General features: G+C 37.4%; 1 protein-coding gene across 27 annotated transcripts in view; it reads left to right on the forward strand.

Annotated features, from left to right (window-relative positions):
- Positions 1–27,674, forward strand: part of LOC127788477 (uncharacterized) — a 184,083-nt gene that overhangs the window by 125,931 nt on the left and 30,478 nt on the right. For 10 of the 27 annotated variants that reach the window (XM_052316808.1, XM_052316798.1, XM_052316799.1 and 7 more), the window contains one exon: positions 18,237–18,381. The exons of 1 other annotated variant lie outside the window; for it this stretch is intronic. In XM_052316808.1, the coding sequence (XP_052172768.1) occupies positions 18,237–18,381 (145 nt within the window). Of the gene's footprint in view, positions 1–18,236; positions 18,382–19,561; positions 19,709–20,534; positions 20,615–24,623; positions 24,737–25,861; positions 25,962–26,766; positions 26,835–27,674 lie in introns of those variants that run through there. 16 more of the 27 variants (XM_052316812.1, XM_052316800.1, XM_052316811.1 and 13 more) reach the window with 12 other exon arrangements.

Consider the following 27,674-nt stretch of genomic DNA (forward strand, 5'->3'; position numbering starts at 1 on the left):
ACGTCTTATTGAAATTTGGTAGGCCTAAAGTAGGTACCTGACTCATAGCTTGCTTAAGCTCTCTGAAAGCTTCTTCTGCCTTGGAATCCCATTCAAATCCATCATTTTTCAACAGATTAGTGAGCGGCCGGCTGATTACACCATAATCCTTTACAAACCGTCGGTAGTAGCCGGTTAAACCCAAAAATCCCATTAGCCCCTTGACATTCTGAGGCCTGGGCCAAGCAACCATTGCTGCCACCTTGCTAGGGTTAGTACTCACACCTATTTTTGATATAATATCCCAAGATATTCCACCTGCTTTTGTGCAAAGGCACACTTCGACTCTTTTAACATACAATTTATTGAATCTAAGGACCTCGAGGGTAGTTTTAAGGTGGGTTAAGTGTTGGGTAAAAGTGGGGCTGTAGATCAAAATGTCATCAAAGAAAACCAATATGAATTTGCGTAAATAAGGTTCAAAAATCTGGTTCATTAAGACTTGGAAGTTCATTAAGGCTTGAAAGGTTGCGGGAGCATTGGTGAGGCCAAATGGCATTACTATGAATTTATAATGCCCTTGGTGGGTTTTGAAAGCTGTTTTAGGGATGTCTTCCGGCCTCATTCTAATTTAATGATAGCCGGATCTTAAGTCGAGTTTGGTGAAAACAGAAGCATTTTTTAATTCATCAAGCAAATCTTCCACAATAGGTATGGGAAACTTGTCCTTGATGGTCATGGCGTTGAGCTGGCGGTAATCGATACAAAACCGCCATGAACCATCCTTCTTTTTGACAAGTAATACAGGAGATGCAAATAGACTATGGCTTGGTTGTATGATGGATCTTTGTAACATATCCCTGATGAGTTTTTCTATTTCAGTCTTCTGTCTAGGTGGGTAGCGGTAAGACCTTAGGTTAACAGGCTCATCATTTGGGTTTAAGTTAATGGTGTGGTCAAGTGATCTTTTGGGTGGCAAAGCAGTTGGCTCAGAGAAAAGGTCCATAAATTCTATTAAGAGCATGTTAAGAGAGTCGAGTTCTTGTACCTTCCAGGGTTCATGTGAGCAGTTGTTCACAGCCATTGTCAACTCCCCGTCCTACACTCCTTATTCTTGTGTGAATTCTATGGCATGTATAGAGAAAAGCTGGGCCACCTGGGAAAGTTTGTTTTTAAACATCCTTTGCAGCCTCTTTCCGGAAATCATCTTACACACCCCTGACTCTTGACTGCCTGGTAGGGTCTTTTTCTTTCCATCCTTCTCAAAAATTACCTCCATTTTATTGAAATCGAAACTGATAGGGCTGACCCCCTTCATCCAATCTACACCGAGCACCACATCACAACCCCCCCAGCTTCAATAGCCTCAAGTCTGCCATAAATTTTTCACCATTCATTTCCCCGCAAAACCCCACACAGGAGGACTCACAACCTTATTTCCATTAGCTACTGTTACTGATAGAGGGTGTGAGCTGGAGATCTCACACACTAACTTTCGGGCCATAGTTTCATCCAAGAAGCTGTGGGTGCTCCCACTGTTTATAAGTACCATGACCGGAGCATTGCTGGCTCGTCCCTCCACCTTAATTATCTTACTGCTGATTGACCCTTTAAGGGCGTGTAGAGAAATCTCCCATTTGTCTTCTTCATCCGCTTCTGCAGTCCATTCTACTTCTTCTTCATCCTTCTCTGCTTCTAATATTAACAGTTGCCTTTTACTCTTATGCCCAAAAAAATATTTATCTTCGCACTTGTAACAGAGTCCCGCCTGACGCCTTTGCTCCATCAATCTTCCCCCATTAGCAGGATTGGAAATTGTTGAAGGCAAAGCCAGGATCCCTTTGCCTCTTTGTCCCGTATCCCTTCCAGTGGCTCTATTTCCTGCCTGCCATCCTCCGGTGATTACCCCCTTAACTTGGTTCCTTTGTTTTTTCATCAACGCTTTCTTCCATCATCTCTGGTTCTAATTCAAATTCTGACACCCCAGCATGCGGAGGCTCCATCCCTACCCCAGGAAGGATTGGTTCCATTCTATCCCTGGGAGGAAACTCCGTTGAAAGTATCACTGGGTGTTGAGATGCGAACATTCTTACGAATTGTTGCATCTGCTCCATCAGTTGCCCACTCAACAGAGCACTCTGCTCCCGGTTTTCTTCTCGCCACCTTTCCATTACTTGGGTAATTCGATTATCCACCCCCGCTCCTACTGAGGATTCGAGTGTACCCATTCTGGTCTGCATGTTCGCCATGGATGTCGCCATTTGTTGTAGTTGGTTTTCCATTTGTTTCATCCTCGTTCCATCTGCCATGGCGAGGATAACTACAGCTCCAAGCATTTCCCAAGTCGTGCTCTGATACCAAAATGTCAGCTCCCGAGGATCTGACTTAGAATTCCTTCGTCCAGAGGACTATTCGAAGGAGAAGGAATGAAGATAGGGGGAGAAATTAGGGAGGAAGAGAGAACACAGAGAGAGAATGTCAAAATTCTGTTAGAATATTTCATACCCATCCGTGGCAAGGATCAGCTGAATATATAGCTGGATTCCTTGCCCATGTGCGGTTAACCACTTACAGTAAGGGAATGTACAACCTGTCTAAGTAGCAACAGACATGTACCCCCCTTACAGCATACTCTACTGCCTATACGCTAATAGCTATTCCTCCATTCCTATTACATTTAATTACTCTATCTCCCCCTCCTTGCTACGTAGATCATGACACACCATACAATAGAGAAGGCTACTCACAGCACAAGTAGTGAATCTTATTCATTTCTCTCATGCTCTCTTCATCACTAGGAGATCGGTTGTGGGATAGCTTAAAATGTTGTGCAAAGGGAACATTTACCTCATTTGCATCATACATTTAAAATCTTCTAATTAATTTCTCTAGGTATGCCTTTTTGGGATACCTAGATTAACCTCTCCTATTTATTCCTTACTATTTCAATCCCTAAAATCTTACATTTGAAGGACTTTTGAGATGAAGGACTCAAAAGTTGATTTTAATTGCAGTTTCAACCTTTGAATTTTCTCATCTTGTATTTACTCTTTTTTGTAGGCTCCATTATGCAAGTCATCATTAAATTCAGGTTCTTCATTAATACTAGTAGTAAATTTGCCATTACAATTTAATTTTTGTAATAAATCTTGGACACTGGATTCCATTTGTAACTTTATGGTTGTTTGCATTGATGTTACAAATATCAGTCTGACTCACATGCCTACTGTTGAGGCCTGATAGTAGTAAACCAACTCTCTATGAGGCAGAGCATGCTGACCAAATTGTATCAAGTATCTAATATGCATGGTTAATTCTAGCTCTCTGGTTTGGCCATGTTGATCGTTGACAAGTCTTTGGACTAAGACTTGAATTTCTGGAACATATAAGAGAATTGAGGAAGAGAGAAAGGGAAGGATAGAGAGAGAGAATTTGGAGGGAGAATTGAGAGAGGAAATTGGAGAAAAAGAATTCAATATTATTTCCTTGAATTAATTCTTGTCCTCAAGCGTCTAAGCCTTTATAGGCCATCCCTTTAGTGGTTAGAACCATCTCGTGAGGGTAGAATGGTCATTACAGCATAACCGAATTAGTTAGCTACTGCCTACTTGTAAATTTTTTTGAAAATTACAAAATTGACCCTTAGGTTGTGACACTTCCTTACCCTTTAATAGTATTCTTGTCCTCAAGAATTCTTCAAAGTAGGTTGGTAGCTCTTGGAAACTTCTTCAACAGCTCAAGGAAATATTCCCAGGTGGAATGGTCGGGCTGGAGGTGCGACCATTGGACCAGAACTTGGATGAGGGGCACTGCTCCTTGGTGCACCACTTGCCTATCTAGGATAGCCCTGGGTTCCAGATGCTCCTCCAATTCATCTTCGATCTCTGGTAGTTGTGGGCTGGTGGATGCCCCCGGTTTGATGGATGTCTTAAGCAGAGAAGCATGGAACACGGGGTGCACATGTATCTTGTCGAGCAGCCTTAGTTTGTAAGACACCTTTCCTATCTTGGCTTCGATGACAAAGGGCCCGAAATACTTGGGGTTGAGGTTGGATATAGGTGTGGACGTGAAAGGCTATTGCAGGAACCTCTTCACCTTAAGAAAACAACCCGTCTCCTACTCCAAAATTCCTGTCACTCCTTTTGTTTGCTGCCTGTTTCATCCTATTCTGGGCATTAGTTAGCTCCCTCTTAAAGATAGAGAGCATTTTTCTCATCTGTTGTAAGTAGTGCTCTACTGCCACCAGGTTAGATGAACTGCTCGCTATAGCTGGTAAGAGGGGGGCTTGTACTCGAACACTGACTCAACGGGCTTCTCTTGATTGCATTATGGAAACAGGAGTTATGCCACCATTGGGCCAGTGGTAATCACCTGTTCCAACTCCTTGATTTGGCAAAACACATGCACCTCAAATAAGTCTCTAGGCATTGATTTACCCTTTCCATTTGGCCAGCAGATTGAGGGTGGTAGGCGATTGATAGGTGAAAACCTACTCCCAACTTCTTAAATAGCTCATGCCAAAAGCTGTTGGTGAAAATCTTATCTCTATCGGACACAATTGTTTTAGGGACCCCATGCAGCTTGATCACTGAATCTAGGAATACCCTGTCCGCTTCCTGTGCTGAGAAGGGGTGCGTCAGGTAAGTGTCTAAATTTTGTCAACTTATCAACAACTACCAATATCACATTCTTACTTCGAACTTGGGTAGGCCCTCCACAAAATCCACGGATATACCTTCCCATGCTTGCTACGACACTTATAGGGGTTGCAGTAGGCCAGGGTATGGCACGTGCTCGTGTTTGCACCTTTGGCATGTTCCATAGGTTAACATAAAATCCACTACATCTTTTTTTTTTTTTTTTGCCTTGGCTAAAAAAACAGTTGCCTGATCTTGTGACCGGATCCCTGAGTGGCCTCCTAGGGGCGAGCAGTGCAGGGACTTCAAAATCTTCTCCTTCAACTCCTTGACATCTCCTATCGCCCAACACCCCTGAAACCTGATGTGACCATTTGACAGTGAGTGCCTGAACTGCCAATTTGGGTAGAAGGGATTGCACCCAATCTGTATGTTCATAACTCTACTCCACCTCTTTCACCCACTTCGGAACTGTTATAGTAGTCCCATGGCATTTGCCCCAATCTTCTCTGTCTTCCCTTCGGGACATGGCATCTGCAACTACATTCTCCTTACCCTTATGGTAGAGGATGGCGTAGTTTAGACCCATTAGTTTAGACACCCCCTTTCCTTTTTGTAATTGGGACTGCAGCCTTTGTTGGGACAAGAACCTTAGGCTCTCACGATCTGTCTTGATTATAAACGGATTGCCTTCTAGGTAATGTCTCCATTTATCCACTACCTTCAACACGGCTAATAGCTCTTTGTTATATACATTCCAACCAGGTGCTTAGGCCCTAAAGCTTGGCTGATGTAAGTGATAGGCCTCCCTCCTTGCATTAATACCGCACTAATCCCTTTTTCACACGCGTCTGTGTTCACCACAAATTGTTTGGTGAAGTCTGGAAGAGCTAACACAGGGGCTTGCGTCATGGCATTCTTTAGAGTTAAGAAAGCTGCTTTTGCTTGGGGATTCCAGATAAACCCTTCCTTCCTTAAGCAAATGAACTTGCGATAGTAGCCTGTTAATCCCAAAAATCTGCTAAGTTCCCTCATTGTCCGGGGTCTAGGCCACTCCACCATTATTGTGACCTTCCTAGGATCAGTTTTGACTCCCTCTCCTCATCCTTGGTAAAAATACATTTGGATGGCTTTACATAAGTCGTTATCTCTAAGGACCTCAAATGCGGTTTTAAGATGGGCTAGGTGTTGCTCCAGGTTTGGGTTGTAGATGAGAATATCATCAAAGAACACTAGGATTAACTTTCAGATGTAGGGAGCAAATATTTGGTTCATAAGGGCTTGAAAGGTGGTTGGGGCATTTGTCAGTTCGAAGGGCATGACAACAAATTTATATAGACCCTAGTGAGTGTGGAAAGTTGTTTTTGGAATATTTATGGGTTTCATCTGGATTTGGTGACATCCGGACCTAAGGTTTAAGTTTAGAAACGCGCTAGGCGCTAGTTGGGTGTCAGGCTGGGACCTAGCACCTAGGTCGCCTAGGTAGGGTCTAGAAAAATTGTTATTTTTTAAATTAAAATTCATATTATTCTAAATGTACATACAAATTAAAATTCATATTATCCCAAACACATATAAATTAAACAAAGATTATGAAACATTAATATAGATTATTAAGTTTAGGATTTAGACTCTTGACTTTGTGAAACATAGCTTATAGGCGTTAGAAACAATACAATCAAATAAAGACGTAACAAAAATAACAGAAGCAACAATAACAAAATACAACAACACTTGATACAATTTGCCAGATCATTCATACAAATAATATCCAAATACCAAATCCGCCTTCTATATAACCCCCGCAAAGTAAAAGAAGCTTTTGGGAAGGTAAAAAAGAAAACTTGTTCTTCCTTCGTAAAGAATTCTTCCAATATTTCCGAGCCTAATCTTTCCAAAAAAGCACGTACCGTACTTTTGTGTTTACGAGCCAAAGTTCTAGCACAAGAAAGTCGAAGTATATACTTTATTCGATACAAACTCATTTTTTTAGAGGATCCGCTATAATAATGAGAAAGATTTCTATATATACGCCCGAATTGGTTAATAATATCCGAATCGGATAAATCGGACCAGACTGGCTTACTAATAGGATGTCCTAATACATTACAAAATCTCGCTTTAGACAATGATCCAATCAGAGGAATAATTGGAACTATGGTATCGAACTTCTTAATAGCATTACCTATTAGAAATTAATTTTGGAAGAAGAACGCAACAAAATACAAGTAGCAGTAACAGCATGCAGCTGCAACAAAAACACTTAGCGGAGGAAGAAGATCGAGAACCAGCAACTTCTACTACACAAGAAAAACTTCAAACCCAGATGATGGCCATACATACCGGAGGAAGAAGATCGAGAATAGCAGGGGAGACGATTTGCGGTGGCGGTGGCGGTGGCGGTGGCAAGGAGAGAGCAAGCGACGGGTCAGGCGACGCGTGACAAGAGACGACCCAGGCGGCCCAGGTGGTGTGCGACCCAGGTAGATAGGCGGCCGCAGGCGGCGCTTGCGGCTAGGCTACCCAAGCAGCTAGGCGTCACCTTGGCCACCTAGGTGCCAATTTGGCCAAAGTAATCGACCTGGCGCCAATCAACAGTTAATTGCGGCGGCCAGGGGCTGCCTAACGCCTAAGCCGCCTTTTAGAACACAGGAGAACATCTTGGCTCCTGCCAATTTATCAAGTAAGTCATCGATGAGGGGAATGGGAAATTTGTTTTTGATGGTGTGAGAATTGAGTTGACGATAGTCAACACAAAATCTCCAAGTACCATCTTTCTTTTTCACCAACAAAACAGGGGATACAAATGAACTTTGGCTAGGTTGAATGAATGAAGTAGCTAGCATGCTAGAGATTTGTTTTTCAATATCTGCCTTTTGTGTGGGTGAGTATTGATAGGCTCGAATGTTCACTGGAGTAGTATGGGGTTTAAGGGGTATGGCATGATCCAAAGGCCTTTAGGGAGGTATGGAATTTAGTTCATGAAATAGGTCCTTAAAGTTTTCTAACAGTACATGCAAGCTATCTAAAGTAGTAATTACCTTAGAATGGGGGACATGGGAGTCCTTCCTCTCCTCTGGTATATACTCTTCTATCCTATCTAGTTCCTCTTCTTTTATGGCATGTATCGAATAGAGCTGGGATATCTGTCCCCCCTTTTTTGCCAGCAGCTTCTATAACTTACTCCCCCTTGATCATTTTACACTCCCTTTGTTCCAAACTTCCCACCAACGCTAGCTTCTTGCACCCCATTTCACTATTACCTCTAGCTTCTTAAAGTCAAAGGTTAATGGACTAATCGTCCTCCTCCAATCCACCCCAAGCACAATACCACAACCACCCAACTCCAAGATCCTCAGATCAACCTTGAACTCATTCCCATGCATCATCCAAGTGAAATCCACACATATACAGTTGTTGTACATTTGTTTTTATAAGAATGATTGAAAAATCATGATGCTTTAGAGCCTATATCATAGATATAATTTATTGGTTTTATGTGTGCTCGTGTCTTGATAAATATAAATGAGATATCATGATGATTAAGTTAGGGCATCTTTGTGAAATATGTATGATGCATTTTTGTTTTGTATGTTAGGCTTTGTTGATTGAGTAACATATTCTGTGCTCATCATATTTGTAATATTTCTTTTCGGTTAAGTAAAAGTGAATTACTTCACTCATGCGTGTTTCAAGAGTAACTATTTGATAGTATGAATGAATGAGATATTTTATATCCACGTTATGTAATATAAGGTTAGTAGAATAATTCTTCTCTTGTTTCTAGAAAAGAGAGTGCCCTTAGTTTAGTATCATATAGTGTTCTCAAAGCCAAGTGCTTGAGAAATATTTCATTTATCCACTAAGCCTTTCTATGAAACCAAGTGGATGTATTTGAAAAGTTAACACTAACTTTCACAAACGTTACTTGTGTTTTTAGCATCCTATTTGTTTGAGCTTAAGCTCTATGATATTTGGATGATAGTAGAGTTGAGTATGTTTGAATACCTCTTGAGTGAATGCTTTTAGCAATAGAGTATTTATTGCAAGGTTTCAGTTATATCAAAAGTAATCGAGTGATCAAAGTGATAATTTAGTGTTATACCTTATTAATTGACTAGGCGATAAGCTAAGTGGAGTATATCTCTTCCTTAGTCGAGTATGATTGCTTGATAAGAGATTATAGAATTTTATCATTTTTTACTTAAGTGTATGTTGATGGATAATCGACTCGAGTGTATGCTGATGGATAATCGACTATTATTGTATAATAGTTGAGTTTTTTATGTATCTCTCAGTTGGCAGCATGTAGTGCTTATATACTCGAGTAGCTGAAGAGTATAATAGAGTGCTGGCAAAAGATAATCGATTATTGACCATTCTTAGTCGAGTAAGAACCTAAGTTAGTCGATTATTTTTGTGTTGCAGCTTAAAAGTAGAGTTGTCGATCTAGCCTTTGCAAGTGCTTTTAATGCACAGTTTGGACCGTTCAGGCTTCAAAAAGGCTCTAAATTTTTCATAAATCATTTAGCATGATATTTGAATATTCTAATGATTATTTTATAGAAAAAGAAAGCTGTCCTTGCAGATTTTCATCCTTATGACAACAACTATAAAAGGAGACGAAGATGAAGATGAAGATGAAGAAAGATGATGTTGTTCTTGAATTATTTTTACCACAGAAGTGAGCCAAAATGTTCTTTAAGCCTTCATCCTTAATCATAAAAAGAGAGAGAGTGCTTACATTCTATATATATTCTTTTTATCTCTGTTTTACTTGTGATAAGCATCTTTTGTATTTGATCTCAAATCATGTGAAAGTTTTTCAAGTGTTTTCAAATTGGTTATTGTCGAGCCTATGAAAAGTAGAGATCACATTTGCAACAATGAAAAGATGAGGTTATAGCTGAGCCTACAAAAGCTGTAGTGGTTTATTAAAATCCTTGGTGAGGAGCCAAGGTAGTGGATGTTAGGTTGTGTTTTCAAATAAGGCCTAAGGCGGTGACGATTTTTCATGTGGGTCTACTAATCTTCATAGGTCTCGGCCCGTGATTGAAGTATAACCCATATCACCACTTATTGGTAGCCCTATATAGAAATCGAGCCATAAGCACATTAATCATTTCTTTGGAGGAGAAATGGGCCCAAGCCCGTTTGCTCAAGAAATGAGAAGCCCAACCCACTTTGATGTTTTGCCCTAGCTATCCACATATATATACTTACGTCTTTGGGGAGACTCTCGTTCTCTCTCTCCCTCCCTCTTGTCAGCGCCGATGTCCTCTCCTCATTTCTCGAGTTTCCTTGTCGCTTTGTGCGGCATTTCCTTGCTAGTTTGTGTGGTACCCTCTTGCCATTTCCGTGTCGCACCTCTCGGTTTCCCGTCGATCCTTGGTAGGTAAGCTTAATAGTCTTGATTCGTTCTCGGCTTCTTACTTCTCGCTTTATCTTCGTGATTCTGGCTCCTGTGTGTGGGCTCTACTTCGTGCAGAGCTTTCGCTTCCTCTTGGGCGGGTGAATAGATTTGGGGTTGGGCTTTGTTGGGACTTGGTGGTTCTATTCTTGCAGTTGCCTAAGTGGTGATTAGATTACCCAGATCAATCTGAGCCTTGAACGCCTCTATGGTGACTGCCAATAGTTTCTCTATACTTTGTGTATTTTCGGATTTTTTTGGTTTTCGATTAATACTTGCACTAACCATCTTTTTTTTTAGATCTTTCACTCACAGTGGATTATCCTCGTTCAGCTGAACCACTATACATTCTTTTGTGCTGCATTGTTAATTTACTTTTGTTTCAACAACTTTACATTTTACTTTCAGCAAGTTTCATTCTTCTTAACGAATTTACTTTTCTAGCTTAATAACTAAGAGTGATCCATGGCTCTCACCGGGGGATTTTGGTGTCATCTCTTCTTATGCAACTGCTTTTTGAAATACCATGAAAAACAGTTTCATTTCAAAATCATCAATGGATTTGAATGTGCATTTTGCTTTAAATAAATCTATTAGCTCTAATATTTTGTGTGAGGTTTTTGATAGTGAACATAGGGATATCAAAGAAGATTACCTTCAGGAATTTCGAGTTCCATCCACCAGTCAAGAGGAGCATATAGAAGAAAGGTAACCATTTTACCTTTTTATGATATAACTAATACTATTGATAGGATTAATGAATATGAAAAAAAATTTCAAATGAAAATTTATTAACTATTTTTAATGATTTATTTTCAAATTGAAAATTTTCGTGTGGATAATAATTTTTCTTAAATCTCAAACTTGAAATATTGTCAAAAGAAATAGAAGCTTTAAAATCAAATTATACTAACAAATCTTTAAGAACATGCAGTAGAAAATCTTCTAGGAATATTAATAGGAACATACGTGCCAAGTCAAAAAGAAAGGATATGTGAAGAAAAAGAAGCAGCAGTCACATGGAGTGATGAAGGCTCCTCCTCAAGTGAAGTTCAAATGGACAATTGCCGTTTTATGGCAGAGCAAGATTCTAAGGTAAGTGACTCTTCCTCATCTAGTTTTAATTCAGATTCAAATGATAGCGATGATGATGATCTTTCAAGTGTTTGTGAAAAACGTATAGCTGATCTAGAAAGGGTTGCAAAGAAAATCAGAATGTTAAAAAAAGAAAAAAAATTCTCTTAAGGATCAAACAAAAAATCTAGAATATGAAAATGCAGCTCTTATTTAAAAAAAATGAAAATTTTCAATCTCAAAATTCAACCCTTACAAATTGAAACAAACTACTTGAAAATGAGTTGAAAGATTCTAAGTTAGTTTTTTCAAAAAAAAAATCAGGTAGCAAAGTACTAGATAATATCTTAGAATCTCAAAAAGGATACTATAATAGAATTGGTTTGGGTTATGTTGGGAAAGACTATAAGAATTTTGAAAAACTATCAAAAACCTAAATCCCAACTAAAATTTGATTCTAAATGTAAATTCTGTAAGTGCTATGGTGATAGAGAATTCAAGGACTCAAATGATTGGGTACTTTATATTAAGTAGGTTTTATATGCAGTCCATGGGACTTAAAACAATTCAACTTTGGGAAAAATTATGTATCTGTCCAGGTAATATATTATAATCTCATATCTCTTTAAATTTAAATGTCTTTGTTGATATGGTTTTTAACCTTGACTATTTGCCTCGATTACGTATGTAATTAAATATTGATTATTTTTGTTTGTTGATTATTAAAGCCTTGAAAATGAAATCTTCTTTTGCTCATCAGTATGAATTGTTTTGGATATGACTTTATGTTGTTAATTGAGGTATGTCTGTACCTGTGAAAATACATGCTAAATTATATTCTAATGTCTTAAATGAACTTGCTCATTGAGTGCTTGTCGTAATGTTTTGATAATGATTTTGCTATGAGTGTATGATTGATAAAATTCTTGAATTAGCTTGTTATTCTTCTATGATTGATATTTTGGAATGGAAGGATGTTATGCTCATTGTTTTGGATGATCTTTGCATTATGATGAAAATGATTGTTTGTTGACCAAGGTATTTTTATACCTAAGTGCATTCATATTTGATTGAATGTTCGTAATTTGCATTTAGATAATTACGTGAAAAATCTTGATGTTTTGATGAGGTGGTAGTCAAATGAATGGTTAAAGGTAATATTATTCATTGTTTTAAAAATCCTTGTGAGTGACTATGTTTGGTGTGGTCATGAGTGTCACAATTCTATGCATTCAGTTTATGTGGTTGAAATTATAAATGCATTAATTGATAAATTGATTAAGCTCTCTTGAGTAATGATAGGATCGATGAAGTGATTAAATCTGTTTTAGGATTACTTGAAAATGTTTGGGAAATTTGAACTGCTTGAATATGTTTCTTGATTGATTTGGGTACACATGAAGTGTACAAAGATTTTATGAGATGTGTCTTTGGTGTTTGTGCATTTCTTGAATTTAAAAATTATATTATAAGATTCTATATTTTAATTTTATTGTTTAGGATTCATATGTTCATGAGGAAACTCGGTTGTAGTTTGGTTTATGATCACTCGAATAGTGAATGAAAGTTAATTAAGTGTCCAATCATTATCAAGATCTTTTCTTAGGATTATTTACTTGCTGTAATTCTGTCACTTAAAATAAAATGGATGCATTTAGGAGTTATTAAATATGCATTTTGATAATAGGATTGAATGTTTGAAAATTGCTTGTCCTAAGAATATATGTTCTCGTGAATGGATTTATTATTCGTGTATTTGAAGATAAAACAGTTGTTTCTTGTGCAATAATATTTTGTGATAAGTTTTTGGATGAATTTGATTTTAGATTTTATTCTAAATCCTTGGAATGACGAAAATCGCCTAGGAGTGAATAAATTGTTCATGAATTGAAGTCTTGAAATGTGATTTTCAAGTTCATCCATATTGTGCTGCATATTTCCAGCAAGTATCATAAGATGCTCGATTAATCTGTGAAGTTAATCGAGTAAGTGTGTATAGATATAGGTCTATAGAATATTACTCGAGCAATGGGGAACTGTTACTCGAGTTGTTAAGTTAGAATGGATATTTCTAAAACTTTAAAGACAATAAATCATCTTGCATAAAGTTCATAATTAAAACATTAAGTATTCATAATTTGATAAAGACAAAACTGTTTTATTCAAAGTATTTATAAAATTAAAAAAAAAAATTGAAAACCCAATTCGCCTTCCTCTTGGGTGTCTATGTTTTCTCACAAGTGGTATCAGAGTAGGTACCCTTGTTTACTTTTCTAGCTTAGCAGATAAAAGTGATCCATGGCTCTCAAGGGGGGATTTTGGTCTCATCTCTTCTTATTCAAATGCTTTCTAAAATTTTATGAAAAACAATTTCGTTTCAAAATTATCCACGGATTTGAATGTGCATTCTCCTTTAAATAAATATCCTAGCTCTAATATTTTGTGTGAGGTTTTTGATAGCGAAAACAAGGATATCAAAGAAGATTACCTTCAGGAATCTCGAGTTCCATCCACCAGTCAAGAGGAGCATATAGAAGAAGAAGAGGTAACCATTTCACCTTCTTATGATATAACTGATACTATTAATAGGATTAATGAATTAGAAAAAAAAAAATTCAAATGGAAATTTGTTAACTGTTTTTAATGATTTATTTTCTCAATTTGAAAAACTTCGCGTGGATAATAATTTTCTTCAATCTCAACTTGAAATATTGTCAAAAGAAGTGAAAGCTTTCAAATCAAATGATACTAACAAATCCTTTAGAACATGTAATAGAAAATCTTCTAGGAATGTTAATAGGAACATACATGCCAAGTCAAAAAGAAAGAATATGAAGAAAAAGAAAGCAACAGTCACGTGGAGTGATGAAGACTCCTCCTTAAGTGAAGTTTAAATGGACAATTACCGTTTTATCGCAGAGCAAGATTCTGAGGTGAGTGACTCTTCCTCATCCAGTTTTAATTTAGATTCAAATGATAGCGATGATTTTGATAGGGTTAATCTTTTATATATTTGTGAAAAACGTATAGCTGATCTAGAAAGGGCTGCAAAGAAAATCAGAATGTTAAAAAAGGAAAAATCTTCTCTTAAGGATCAAACAAAAAATCTAGAATATGAAAATGCAGCTCTTATTTAAAAAAATGAAAATTTCTAATCTCAAAATTTTTGGATACTTTATCTTAGATAGGTTTTGGTAGTTAAGAATAAGTCTTTGATATAAAAATAGGTTAAAAAATTCAAGGATTCAAATGATTGGGTACTTTATATGCAGTCCATGGGATTTTAAATAATTCAGCTTTGGGAGAAAATGATGTATCTTCCTAGGTAATATATTCTAATCTCATCTTTTGCTCATCAATATGAATTGTTTTGGATATGACCTTATCGTGAGGTACATTTGTACCTGTGAAAATACATGCTAAGTTATATTCTAGTGTCTTAAATAAACTTGCTCATTCAGTGCTATGTCCTAATGTTTTGATGATGAATTTTGCTATGAGTGTATGATTGATAAAATTCTTGAATTAGCTTGTTCTTCTTACGTGATTGATGTTTTGGAATGCAATGAAGTTATGCTCTAATCGTTTTAGATGATCTTTGCATTATGATGAAATGATTGGCATTCATATTTGATTTAATGTTTCATGCGACCTTACAACTGGTCCCAACGCTCTCCCGTCTAGTGTCCCCGGTCCAGTATTCCCAGCCTTTAGCTAGTACACGGTTCCTGATCTAGAACCCCCAGCCTTTGGCTAGTGCACGGTCTCAACACACAGCTCGGGTTGCTTTGATACCACTTGTAATATCTCGCATCGAGCGATAGGAAGGACCGAAACAACTTACCCTGATGGGTTTACGTGAATTTCCCAGGGGGTCACCCATCCTTGAACTTTCCCAGCTTAAACACACTTAACCTGGGAGTTCTTTTCCTACATTGAGCCCAAAAGACATCCAATTGGTGTTGTTTCCTTCTTTACTCATCTTCGATATATACTACCATTCTCTAGGCTCTTAGGGTATTACATTCTCCCCCCATTGAGCACATGACGTCCTCGTTATGCGACCTTTCAACTGGTCTTCTCCACTTTGGAGGCTGCCATCCTAGAAGCTTGCTAAGAGCCGCATCTTGTGCAGGCCCTTGAGCCCCAGCGCCACTCCCTGCCCTCATCGGACCGCCTTCACCAAGGGTCAGCTCTGATACCACTTGTAACATCCCACATCAAGCGATAAGAAGGACCAGAACTTACCCTGATGGGCTTACGCAAACTTCCTAAGGGGTCACTCACGGTCCCAACACATAGCCCGGGTTGCTCTGATATCACCTGTAACATCCCGCATCGAGCGATAGGAAGGACTGGAACAACTTACCCTGATGGGCCTACACGAACTTCCAAGGGGTCGCCAATTCTTGAACTTCCCCAGCTCAAGCACGTTTAACCTGAGAGTTCTTTGCCTACATTCAGCACAAAAGACATCCAGGTGGTGGTGTTTCCTTCCTTGCTCATCCTGGATATATACTACTTGATGTGCCCAAAATGCCAAAGAGAAAAAGAGAAAACCCAGCACCTTCTTGTTGATAAGAAAACTCGCCACAACAAGAAAACACTAGGGTTGATTCGCCACACTCTTAGAAAGAAGAAGGAAGAGTGATAAGAATCCAAGGAAATTCGCCACTAAGCAAAAGAAAGCTTAGATAAGAATTTATAAAAATGCTTTCTGCATTTAGATGAAAATGTTCATTAACCAAAAAACGTACATAAGAGGAACCATATAAATACTAGTCTTGGAACATCCCTCCAAGCATGGGAAACATAAAAAAAATAACTCTTGGAACATCCCTCCAAGCATGGGAAACAAAAACATTAAAAACTAAGTGGGAGACATAATAAACAAAGCCTTTAAATGCTTCAATTCTCCATAAATCTGAAGCTTAGGAAATGGAAGAGATTAAAGCCAAAGTGGGAGACAAAGCCATAAATGCGCTTTGATTCCCCATAAATTTGAATTCCCGCTTCTTCATAATGTTCTGCCAAGCAAACTTAAATCGGCCATAAATCATAGCTGGAATTTCGGAATTGCGTTCATGAATACAAGAAATTGCTACTAAGATCGTGAGTTTTCCAATGACATATGGAACGCCTCTTAACTCCAATCCATCAAAGAGATATGAAGGTTCCAAGATTCCTTTCTGATTAATTTCGTGGCTGATCCTCCAAGCAGGTAAGCAAAGTGATTAATTTGGGCTTTAATTCCTCCAAGTGGGCTGGACTCTTTCCAATGAATAACTCAAATTCCTTTTGTAATTGCTTAGCCTTTGAACGTGTAATTGGCCCATCACTTGTAATTTCATGTCCTTGGTCAGCCTTTGCCTTAACTCCCTTATGATTCACATCACTACTCTTCTCTGGGCTCTTAGGGTATTACATTCTCTCCCCATTGAGCATATGACGTCCTCGTTATGCGACCTTACAACTGGTCCCAGATCTTCTTCTCTTTGGAGGTTGCCATCCTAGAAGCCTGCTAGGAGCCGCATCTTGTGTAGGCCCTTGAGCCCCGGCGCCACTCCCCGCCCTCATCGGACCGCCTTCACCAAGGGTCGACTTTGATACCACCTGTAAGATCCCACATCGAGCAATAAGAAAGACTAGAACAACTTACCCTGATTGTCCTACGCAAACTTTCCAAGGGGTCACCCATCTTTGAGCTTCCCCAGCTCAAGTATGCCTAACCCGGGAGTTTTTTTTGCCTATGTTCAGCCCAAAAGGTGTCTAGTTGGTGTTGTTTCCTTTCTTACTCATCCTCGATATATACTACCTTTCTTTGGGCTTCTAGGGTATTACATTCTCCCTCATTGAGCACATGACGTCCTCGTCATGCGACCTTACAAGTGGTCCTAGCTCTCCCCCGTCTAGTATTCCCGGTCCAGTACTCCCAACCTTTAGCTAGTACACTGCGTGGCCCTGTCGCGCGGCTGCCTTCCCCCAGCCACGCATCCAGCCTTCTTTACTGCTAGAAAATGTTTTTTTAGGCACCCACGTAACCCCTACGTTGTCCCTTCCCCTTGGCCTATAAATAGGCTGTGATTTTGAGTGAAATGGGGAGATTTGGGGGGAAGCTTTTGGGGAATTTGGGGATAATTTTGGAGAAATTAAGAGAAATTCTGGCCATGTGAGTTTGAGCTATGACAAAAGCAACCTCGGTACGCTGCAAGAATTAAGGAAAATAATTAAGGCAAGTTTAGTTCCTCTTTTCTCAAGTTTATGTTTTAAATTGCAAGTTTTTAGTCCTAAAATCTTCTAAATTGCAAGTTCCTAACCCTCTTCTTATGTTCTTTAGTCCCTACCTAAGTTTCCGTTGTTTTTCATAATTTATTCTCTCCATTATCATGATTCGGTACTACGCATTAATAATGCAAATACGCGTGGTAACCATTTTATAATATGTGAGTTGTTGTCGAATCTGTGAACGAAGAGCTTGAACTTAATATGTGACTCCTAGTGATATTTATTTTCAACTTTCACGGGGCTTGTATCGCTCCTACTTCTTTTGTAATGATGTCGAATTGATGTGGGTTAGGGAGACTCAATGTGATTGTGGTGGTATCGCTCCTACTTCTTTCACTGGCTTATTGTTTACTTCCTTATACCCTATTGGCTTATCCTTCATCTTAGATCTCAACATCCTAGCAAAATGAAACTTGAGGAAGTCATATATTTCCAAGTTGTAAATGATGTTTGAGACTAGTCAATAACTTCTGTTTACTGATGCATTTGTGATGGTCAACTACTGATAAAATCATCTTCATTTGACTGTTGAAATGTGGTGTAATCTTTTTCTTGTGAAATGAAAGCTTTATTATGGCTAAGGATTCATGCTGGGATTTTTATTTGTCCCCTGTGTACCATTGTTGTATTGAGTTGAGCTTGGCTTTATTCCTCAATTCATACTGGGATTTTTATTTGTTCTCTGTACGATGGATGTATGCCCTCTTGGGGCGCTCTTATATTTAATCTATAATGGGGACCTGGGCTTTCATTTTCAGAATTGAATTTTAAGTCTACGATTCTTTTGGAGATATCCAATAAAGATCTACGGTAGAGGTAGCTTTTTCCTTATTTAAGTTTTGTTTGAAAAGCATGTTCAGGTATTGCCTCAGAATACAGGGTACAAAAGTGTGATGGAGTCTCGGAAATCCAGTGAGCAGGCAGCTCCAGGGAAGAAATTTAGCACATCTAGTCTTGCAGCTCAAAGAGTAGGCTATACTCGGAATGGTACAACTGGTAATGTGCAACATTACTGATTTCCATTTGATTTATTCGCAAATTTAGCTTCTTTGTAAGATTACCTGGTTAATGATTATCCTTCTGTTGCTCAATGTTTTTGAAGTTCTTTCAGTTTTAAGCTTGGTTGTTTAAATTGTTGGATGAGAACCTCTCCAAAAGCCTTTTACCTGTAATTTCTTTTACTATTTGAAAGCATCGAAGATTTTCTATGCTGTATATGCTTAATCAAAGGACCAGTTCCCAGTACATGTGGGATGAAGCAAACTAGGTGTGAGTTCTTTCAATATGCAAGTCTCGAAATACATTGACATATATTATTTGCGGCATGTAGTTTGCTTGTATTTGTTGTAGTTACTGTTGGGTGTATCATCTTGTAAACCAAGTAGATAAGCGTATATAGGAGAGAAAATCATGCTGGTAGCTAGATTTAGGAGGACTTAGGACGGCCGATCCCATATCTAGACGTTTCTGAAATTTTGTCCACCTTTTCCTTGCCCACAAACTTTCCTGTGTTAGGATCTTCACCATGATTCCACATGGAGTACTCCAGACAATCTTCACCGTGATTCTACACATAGTATTCCAGACTTTTTTAGGCAATACGGAATTGTATTTTAAGATGGATGTGTTCCCTTCAGACCTTTTCTTTTTAATTATTCATTCTCCTGCATCTTTTCACATAATATAAGAATTTCAGTAGTTCTTCAAATGTACTCTATGGGAATATGTCTCTACTTTTGAATGTTTCAGTTCCTCATTTCTCCCCTTTCTTGGTTAACTTTTGGGTCTGGAGGATGAGGGTTTTCCTTTCCTTATGCTCTTTTAAATTTCCGTTAGCTTTTGAATAACTTGAAACTATGACTTCTGTACTTCTTATGCTACAAATTTCACATTTCTTCCCTAGTCAATGCTGGTTTTTCATTATTATATTCCTATCATGAGGTCTTCTGTTAGTTTGGTACTAACGAATTGTTTCTTACTGGTTGCAGGGGGCAACAGGGAATTTCGTAACTGAAACATTGCAAGGATCTAACCCGCATTCTCAACCACAATTTGCAATTCTGGCATCTAACCACTCAGTCATAGGGTTGTACTCATCTTCTTCAGATCCTGTTCATGTCCCATCTCCTGACACAAGATCTGCTGCTAATATTGGTGCTATTAGGCGTGAACTCAGGGCAGTAGGTGTTCGCTGTCAGTCTTCTGAAACTTCAGGGAAACCTTTGCCTGCATAAAACAGTTCCCAGCACGTCGATGAGCATATCTTTCTTGAGCAATCAGTATAATAGCAGACCACATCAACAAATTGTGGGTCATCAGAAAGGTAGATTTGGCAAACTCTCAATCCCTTCTTTTGTCTTCTTTCTTTTTTTTGTCTGGTATTCTTTTAGCTTTTAGGATACTGAAATTGTTTTCTGGGAATCTTGAAGCCTTTTGGGCCTGTTTAGTTGTGGAAAACAGTCCCAGTTTTTCAGAAAATTACTCTATGAAAAGGGGAAATCGGAAAACTTGTTCAAATACAAAAATTTTCCAAATAGAAAATGTGGATTTGGAAAATGCGATATTCCAAAATTGAACTGAACTTGGAAAACTCCCAAATGAGTTGTTTTAAGTTTTCCTTACTAATTTGGAGATTTTGAAAATATGGTTTTCCAAAAATTTTCACAAATCATCTCCACCTCCTTGGTTAACATAAATTACAGAAAGGAAATTAGAACTTCTCTCCCTTTTTTGAACATCTGTTTTAATTTTCTATATTGGAAATATGTTTTTTGTATCTCTTAACATTTGAACGTGTTTTTCAACTTTTCTTTGAAAAATAAAAACTAGAGATTTTGTAAAAAATTGGAGATAGAAACGTGAAAATCATTTTCCTCAACTTAACAGCCTATTTCATTTCTCTTCTATTTCATTTGAGGTCCAGATATCAGTCTCTACCTGGGGCTTTTAATGCTTGTATGATTTTAGAGGAAAAGAGGAAACCAGCTAAAAAGAAAGGACTACATACCATTTTATCTCGAAACTTGGCTGCGATTGTGTTACCCAGAATTTTTTTTTTTATTGTTGCTCTTGTTGGATCTTTTGTCTAATAACTCCAGGAAGTGTGGAAAACATTTACTTAAGTTTATTTATCTAATTCTCTCTTCCAGATTCCATCAAACAAAGAGAAAGAAGCAGCCAAATTTCCTCATGACTTGGACCTCATACAATGGCCTCCATTCTTAGCAAGGTTTGTTCTTTTTTATCAATATTTTATTAAAAATTGAAGTGTTTTTAGATAAACTAATTATATAAACATGCAATTTAGTTTCAATCAACTATAGTGGGTTAAGAGGTCCTAAAATTAACCTTTTATCTATCAAGTTAAGTTTTTAGATGAAATGATGGTTAATAATTCAATAATAGGAATAAACAAAAAGGAAATCAATAATGTGTAGGATAGTGAAAAACATTTACTATTTAGTAAAGGGTATCCCCCTAGTACATGAGGTTCTTTGCTCTGTGAGAGCTTGGGCTTTTGGGACGGTGGTCTTTGTATGCAACCATACACTTGCTTTCAAAGTGGTGGTTTTTTGACCTTCCACTCACAAAAGAGCTTATTTCTCTTTGCTATCAAGGCTCACACTCATATTACTAAACAGCAATATTATGAAAAAGGTATCCATACCAACACTGCATGATGTCATGTGCAACTCCAGAATAAGTGGAAAATACCATACGTACATTAGATTTGAAGAAAAATGAGATCCTGCCTAATTTAGCATGTAGTATATGTGTGGACAATTAGATCATGCAATTCATGTTCATCAACTGCTCAAACTCCTTGTTTTCCCGCTATAATTCCCACAAATCACACGTGACTAAAACCTTCTTTGCCAATATTAGATTTAGGCATTGCACCATGCAGGTGCATGTATCAGATCTCACCTCGCATCTCCTCTCCAAATCTCCATGTGAGAACATTTTGTATCTCCTAATAAAATGGGGGAAAAAAATCCTCACCTAGCAGTAGCCAAGTCCCAAGCCTCCACACAATTTTCCATGATAGCAACTAATTGTTGGAGCTAGATCCGGGATGCCTTTAGTCCCATCCTCCCAGGGAATGCCTCGACCAAAGGGTGCCTCCATTTATGCAAGATTTTATATTCTCTAACTATCCAAAGCCAACCACTATCTGCTCTCTTTGGCATCTCAATTGGGTAAATATCCACTCGGAATCTTCTTATAGCCAATCATAATAGCATAATCAGCTAGGCATCTACTCAAAGCAGATTTTCTTGGCATCTCTAGTAACTGCCCATAATTAACTCATTTCTTAGTACCACAGGTTTACCATAGCTTGGCATATCCACTGGATGTTATGGGTTTTGTTGTGGTGTGGTTGTCATGACGGCACTAAAAAATCTACATCCCACCCAATCATTGAGATAAGGCACTGAAAAGACATAAGTAATTATTTTTATAAAGTTAGTCACTGTTTCTTTTTCCTTTTTAAAAAAATTATTTTTCAAAAATCATATAATTATTTTAAAAGATTAAGACAAAACTGTCGACTTGTCCAAATAAGCTGTTGATTGAAGGGGCATAAATCCCCAAGAGATCCTAAACTAAACAAAGAATGAGATGCTAAAATCACACCCCCTAGTGACAGCAGGATTCACTACCAAGTACAATGAGAATTTAGAACTTCCAAATAGTCAGCCAATTTTATCATTTGTTGACAATTTTTTTCTGATAAATTAAAACAACTGATTTTTGCAGGCATTAAATGTTCTTAATAGCTTAATCAAGGGTTCATTTGTTTCAAATATGGGAAAAAGTTATAAATACAGTCCAAGTCCAAGAAAGCACGAGAGAATATGAGAATATTAATGAAATAGTGCAAGTAGGAAATTTTAGTAAATTTGAAAATTTTTAGTGAAAAGATAATGGTTTAGGTCGGTTGAGCCAAATCACCATAAATCATATTTGGGTAGTATAGCTTCATGGACAGGTGATAAAAATTAATTATATATTTTTAACACATAAAATTAATTCGATTTATTATTACATGTCTTAATTTTTTTATTTAACTTTTTTTAATTGATTTAAAAGTCTTTTAATTATTTAACTTTTAATTTAATTATTTTTTAATTATATGATAAAATGTTAAATTTTAAATAAATAATATAATTTTAATTTATTAATAAATTATAAAAAAAGCACTAAAAAATATCACTTAATACAAAAATATCTTAATGTAAAAATTAATAATTATAAAGTATTACTTAGTGTCACGACCCAAAATCTGGGGCCATGACCGACACAATCTCCTTTGAAGCCACAAGTTCCAACAGGGAATAGTAAGTCTTACAATACACATAATCATTCAAACTTTAACAACCTCATATACACTACAAAATAAATGCATTTTCATTAACTGATATTAAATTGCCCATCGGCTATAAATTCATTGCATGCTTACAATATTCAAAATTTCCCACTTTACAATATTCATTATGTCTACTCCACTTCATACATTTTTTCTGTCTTTTCCTGTCGTGTGCTGCCAATAAGTTCTGTGAAGTACTGCGTACTTATGTCCTCCTCATTTGTGCTAGGTTTGTTTTATGGTTGACAATAACTAGACAAGAAGGAAGGTGTCTTTCTACTTTCTGGTGGTTGTATATATCTTTTTGTTCTATGGTGTTCTAACAGACAACAAGGGAATAATTTCCTCTGGGTTTGAACACATTGCAGTTCTCTATTCTTATTGCCTTGAATTCTAATTTGATTTAGCTTGGCCTTTCTGCTAGTTTATTTACTGCACTTTGTTGTTTTATCCTTTATTATGAACATCCAGTATGTTCTTTGAAGTACTCTTTATGCCTTTTAATTTTTCTTGGATTTTTTTATGGCAGACTATCATCCGGGACAGAAGCCTTTTTAGTGCTTGTATATCTCTTTCTTTTGGTGTTGTTGTGGAAGTGGAGAGATTGAACCAGAATGGAGTCATATACACTGGTTTTCAGCACATCACAGTTTTCTAGTCTTGTTGCCTTGAATTCTAGTTTGATTCAGCCTGGGTCTTCTGCTAGTTCATCATTTCTACTTCTCTTGTTACATTTGGGCTATCTTTTCTTGTCTGATGAACTACTAGTATTTTCATTTGCTTTTTGGTTTGTTTTATAAGAGAGAATAATTGGACAGAGTGGGAAAGGGTTTTGTTGGTTGCATATCTCTACTTATTCAGTGATGTTCTGGAAGCAGATGGAAGGAACAAGAGGGAGTTATTGTAGTTCTTCAGTTTTGTTACCTTGAATTCTAGTTTAGCTGAGCGTAAGGCTTGTGCTGGTTCATTGTCGCAACTCCGTACATTTTGGAAAGCTTTTTCTCTCTTGTGAATTGCCTGTATGTTTTCTGAGGTACCATGTCTGCTTTATGCTGGAAATGGTTGTGCAAATTGGAAGGTGCCTGTCAAGTGGTGTTTTGGAGCTGGATGGAATGGATAATAAGGGAGTCATTTCTTCTTTCCAGTCCTCTAGTCTTGTTGCTGATTCTAGTTTGACTTGGCCCAGAGCTTCTCCTAGTTCAATATCTTTACTACCTGATACAGGCTGGCTGTTCTATCCTATCTTATGAATTGCCAGTATGTTGTCCAATTATTGATTACTCTAAACAAACCAAGAACAACTGAAGAAACATAAGGGGTACTTCACATGGAAGTCATTTTTGCTGGACAAGAAGAAATGTGTCTTTTTAGTGGTCATATCTCTATTTGTTGAGATGTGTTTTGGAAGCGGATGGAGCTGCCAACATGGAAGTCATTTATGCTGGATTTTAGCACGTCCCTGCTCTCTATCCTTGTTGCCTTGAATTCATGTTTTTCATATCCCAGTGCTTCTGTTAGTTACTTATTTCTACATTTCATACGTTTTGGTTGTTCGTGCTGCTTATGTCTTTTCATTTGTTATAGGTTTGTTTTTAAAGGAGATAATAATGGAACATGAGTTTTTAGTGGTTTTTTCTCTCTTTGCTGAGTGGGGTTTTGGATGTGGCATACAGATTGCAACATAGTCATTTCTACTTATTTTCAGCACGGCGCAATCCTTTAGTCCTGTTGCCTCGAATTCTAGGTTGACAAGGCCTAGAGCTTGCCCATGTTTAATATTTGGACTCCACCTCATTCATCCTAGCTTTGTTTTCCTGCCTAATGAATTGCTGGTATGTTCTCTGATGTGTCTTTTTGTCTATTCTAGTTTGTTTTGTAGGGAATAATAATTGGATAAAGATGACGGTGTCTTTTCGTGCTTGTATTTCTCTATGGAAGTTGATAGCATGGAATGGACAACAAGGGAGATATTTATATTGGTATGTTCTGCACATTGAAGTTCACTAGTCTTATATGTCCTTTTTATACATTTTGGTTGTCTTTTCCCATCTTACAAGTTGCCGATATGTTTGGATTTTTTTGGGTTGATTTTTTTTGGGATTTTTTTTATGTTAGATTATTAGACAAGGACTCTTTGTTTGGTGACAATAATTGTACTCATTTGATGAAGACTATAACTGGACAAGAAGGAAATGGTATTTATAGCAATTGCATTATCTTTTTGTTCAATTGTGTTCTCGAAGTGGATGAACGAATAAGAGGGTCATTGTACTTGCCAATCAAAGTCTTGCAGTGCAGTCTCATGTCTACTCTGTTTTAAAATTTTTGCTGTATTGTTGTTAAGAGTACTGCTTATATATATATATATTTTTTTTGTTTCTAGGTTGGTTTTATAGAAATTGATAAACAGAAAAGGAGGAAGGTGCTTAACTGTGGTTGGGGGAGTTACTTAAGCTGGTTTCAGAGCATTGCAGTTCTCTTGTCTTTTTGCCTTGAATAAAGTTTGACTTTGCCTAAACCATTCATTAATTTTTCAACTCTTCTCCGATTTGTACATTTAGGCCATCTTTCATGTCTTATGAACCTGCCTATGGTCTTTGCTTTTGTCCTAGATTTGTTTTGTTGCCCACAAGGATCAGACAAGAAGGAAGGTGTATTTTTGGTCGTTGCACATCTCTATTTGTTAATTTTTCAACTCTTCTACTCTATTTCATACGTTTTGGTTGTCCGCTCTTGTCTAATGAACTGTTAATATGTGCCCCGAAGTACTGCTTATGTCTTTTAATTTGTTATAGGTTTGTTTTTAAAGGAGAGAATAATGGAACAGGAATAAAGGTGTCTTTTTAGTGGTCGTTTCTCTCTCTTTGTTGAGTGGGGTTTTGGATGCGGCATACGGATTGCAACGGAGTCTTTTCTACTTGTTTTCAGCATGTTGCAGTCCTTTAGTATTATTACATCAAATTCTAGTTTGACTTAGCCTAGAGCTTGCCCATGTTTAATATTTGGACTCCACTGCATTCATCCTAGCCTTGTTGTCCTGCCTATTGAATTGTTGCTAGTATGTTCTCTAATGTGTCTTTTCGTCTATTCTATTTTGTTTTATAGGAAAAAATAATTGGACAAAGAGGACGGTGTCTTTTCGTGGTTGTATTTCTCTATGGAAGTTGATCAAAGGAAATGGACAACAAGGGAGATATTTATATTGGTATGTTCTGCACATTGAAGTTCACTAGTCTTGTATGTCCTTTTTGTACACTTTGTTTGTCTTTTCCCATTTGACAAGGTGCCAATATGGTCGGATTTATTTGTGTTCATTTTTCTGGGTTTATTTTTTTGTCAGATAAGTAGACAAGGCTCTTTGTTTGGTGACAATAATTGGACAGTAAGGTGTGTTTTTAGTGCTTGTTCATCTCTCTCTTTTTAGTAAATGATCTGGAAGTGGAAGGGAAAGGAAAATACCAGAGTTGATTACACTGTTTTCATTAGAGTTCTCTACTCTTGTAGCGTTTCTAGATCTCCTGGTTCATACATTTGTCTTTCATTCACTGTCTTACTAACTGCCATTATGTTATCTAGAGTACTCCATATGTCTTTTTATTAGTTATTGTTTATTTTACAACAGAGAAGAATCTAAAAAATCTATCGTTTTGGAATTGCATGGAATGGACAACAGGGGAGTTCTTTAGTATTGTTCTTTTAATTCTTGTTTGACTAAGACAAGTGTTTTCACTAGTGCAATATTCCAACTACACTCCATTATAGTTTGGTTGTCTTCTCCGTCTCTGAAGTGCTCCTAATATTTTTCCAATTGTTCTAGGTTTGTGTTATAGCAAACACCAGTGGATGTGGATGGAACAGGCAACAATGGTTGTCATTCGCACTTGTTTTCCTGCACACTCTAGTCTTGTTGCCTCAAAATAAGAATTAGAGTGAGCTTAGAGCTTCAGCAAGTTAAATATTTTCTACTTTTAAGACATTTTGGTTTTGTTTTCCTGTCTTATGAGTTTCAGGAGGCCCACTGATGTATTTGTCATGTCTTTTCATTTGTTGAAGACTTTAACCGGACAAGAAGGAAATGGTATTTATAGCAATTGCATTATCTTTTTGTTCAATTGTGTTCTCGAAGTGGATGAACGGATAAGAGGGTCATTGTACTTGCCAATCAAAGTCTTGCAGTCTCATGTCTATTATGTTTCGAGATTTTGGCTGTATTGTTGCTAAGAGTACTGTTTCTATGTTTTTTTTTTTTCAAGGTTGGTTTTATAGCAATCAGTAAACAAAAAAGGTGGAAGGTGCTTAACTGTGGTTGGGGGAGTTACTTAAACTGGTTTTCAGAGCATTTGTAGTTCTCTTGTCTTTTTGCCTTGAATTCTTGTTTGAGTAGCCTAGATCTTCCATTAATTTTTCAACTCTTCCCCACTTTGTACATTTAGGCCATCTTTCCTGTCTTATAAACCTGCTTATGTCTTTGCTTTTGTCCTAGATTTGTTTTATTGTCCACAAGGATCAGACAAGAAAGAAGGTGTATTTTTGGTCATCATACATCTCTATTTGTTCAGTGGTATGGAATAGGATTGGAATTGTCAAGAAAGGCGTCATTGCCTCTTGTTTTTGGCCATTGAGTTCTCTAGTCCTGTTGCTTTGAATTCTAGTTTCCCTTGCCTTTGAGCTTACTCTTACTCATTAATGACCTGCACTCCATTTTATATGTTTGGTTTTCTTTTCCTGTCTTATGACCTGACAGTTTGTTTTCTGAAGTATTGCTTCTGTGTTCTAACTTTGTTTTATAGCAGGCAATAATCGGACAAGAGGGAAGGCGTAATTTCTGTTATTGCTAGTTTTCCTGGTTTTTGGTGGTGTTGCCGAGAATTTCAGTAATGCCTTTTCATTTAAAGTACTCGTTATAGCTTTTCATTTG

This window comes from Diospyros lotus, chromosome 13 (genome assembly GCF_014633365.1).
Source record: "Diospyros lotus cultivar Yz01 chromosome 13, ASM1463336v1, whole genome shotgun sequence".
Lineage (NCBI taxonomy): Eukaryota > Viridiplantae > Streptophyta > Magnoliopsida > Ericales > Ebenaceae > Diospyros > Diospyros lotus.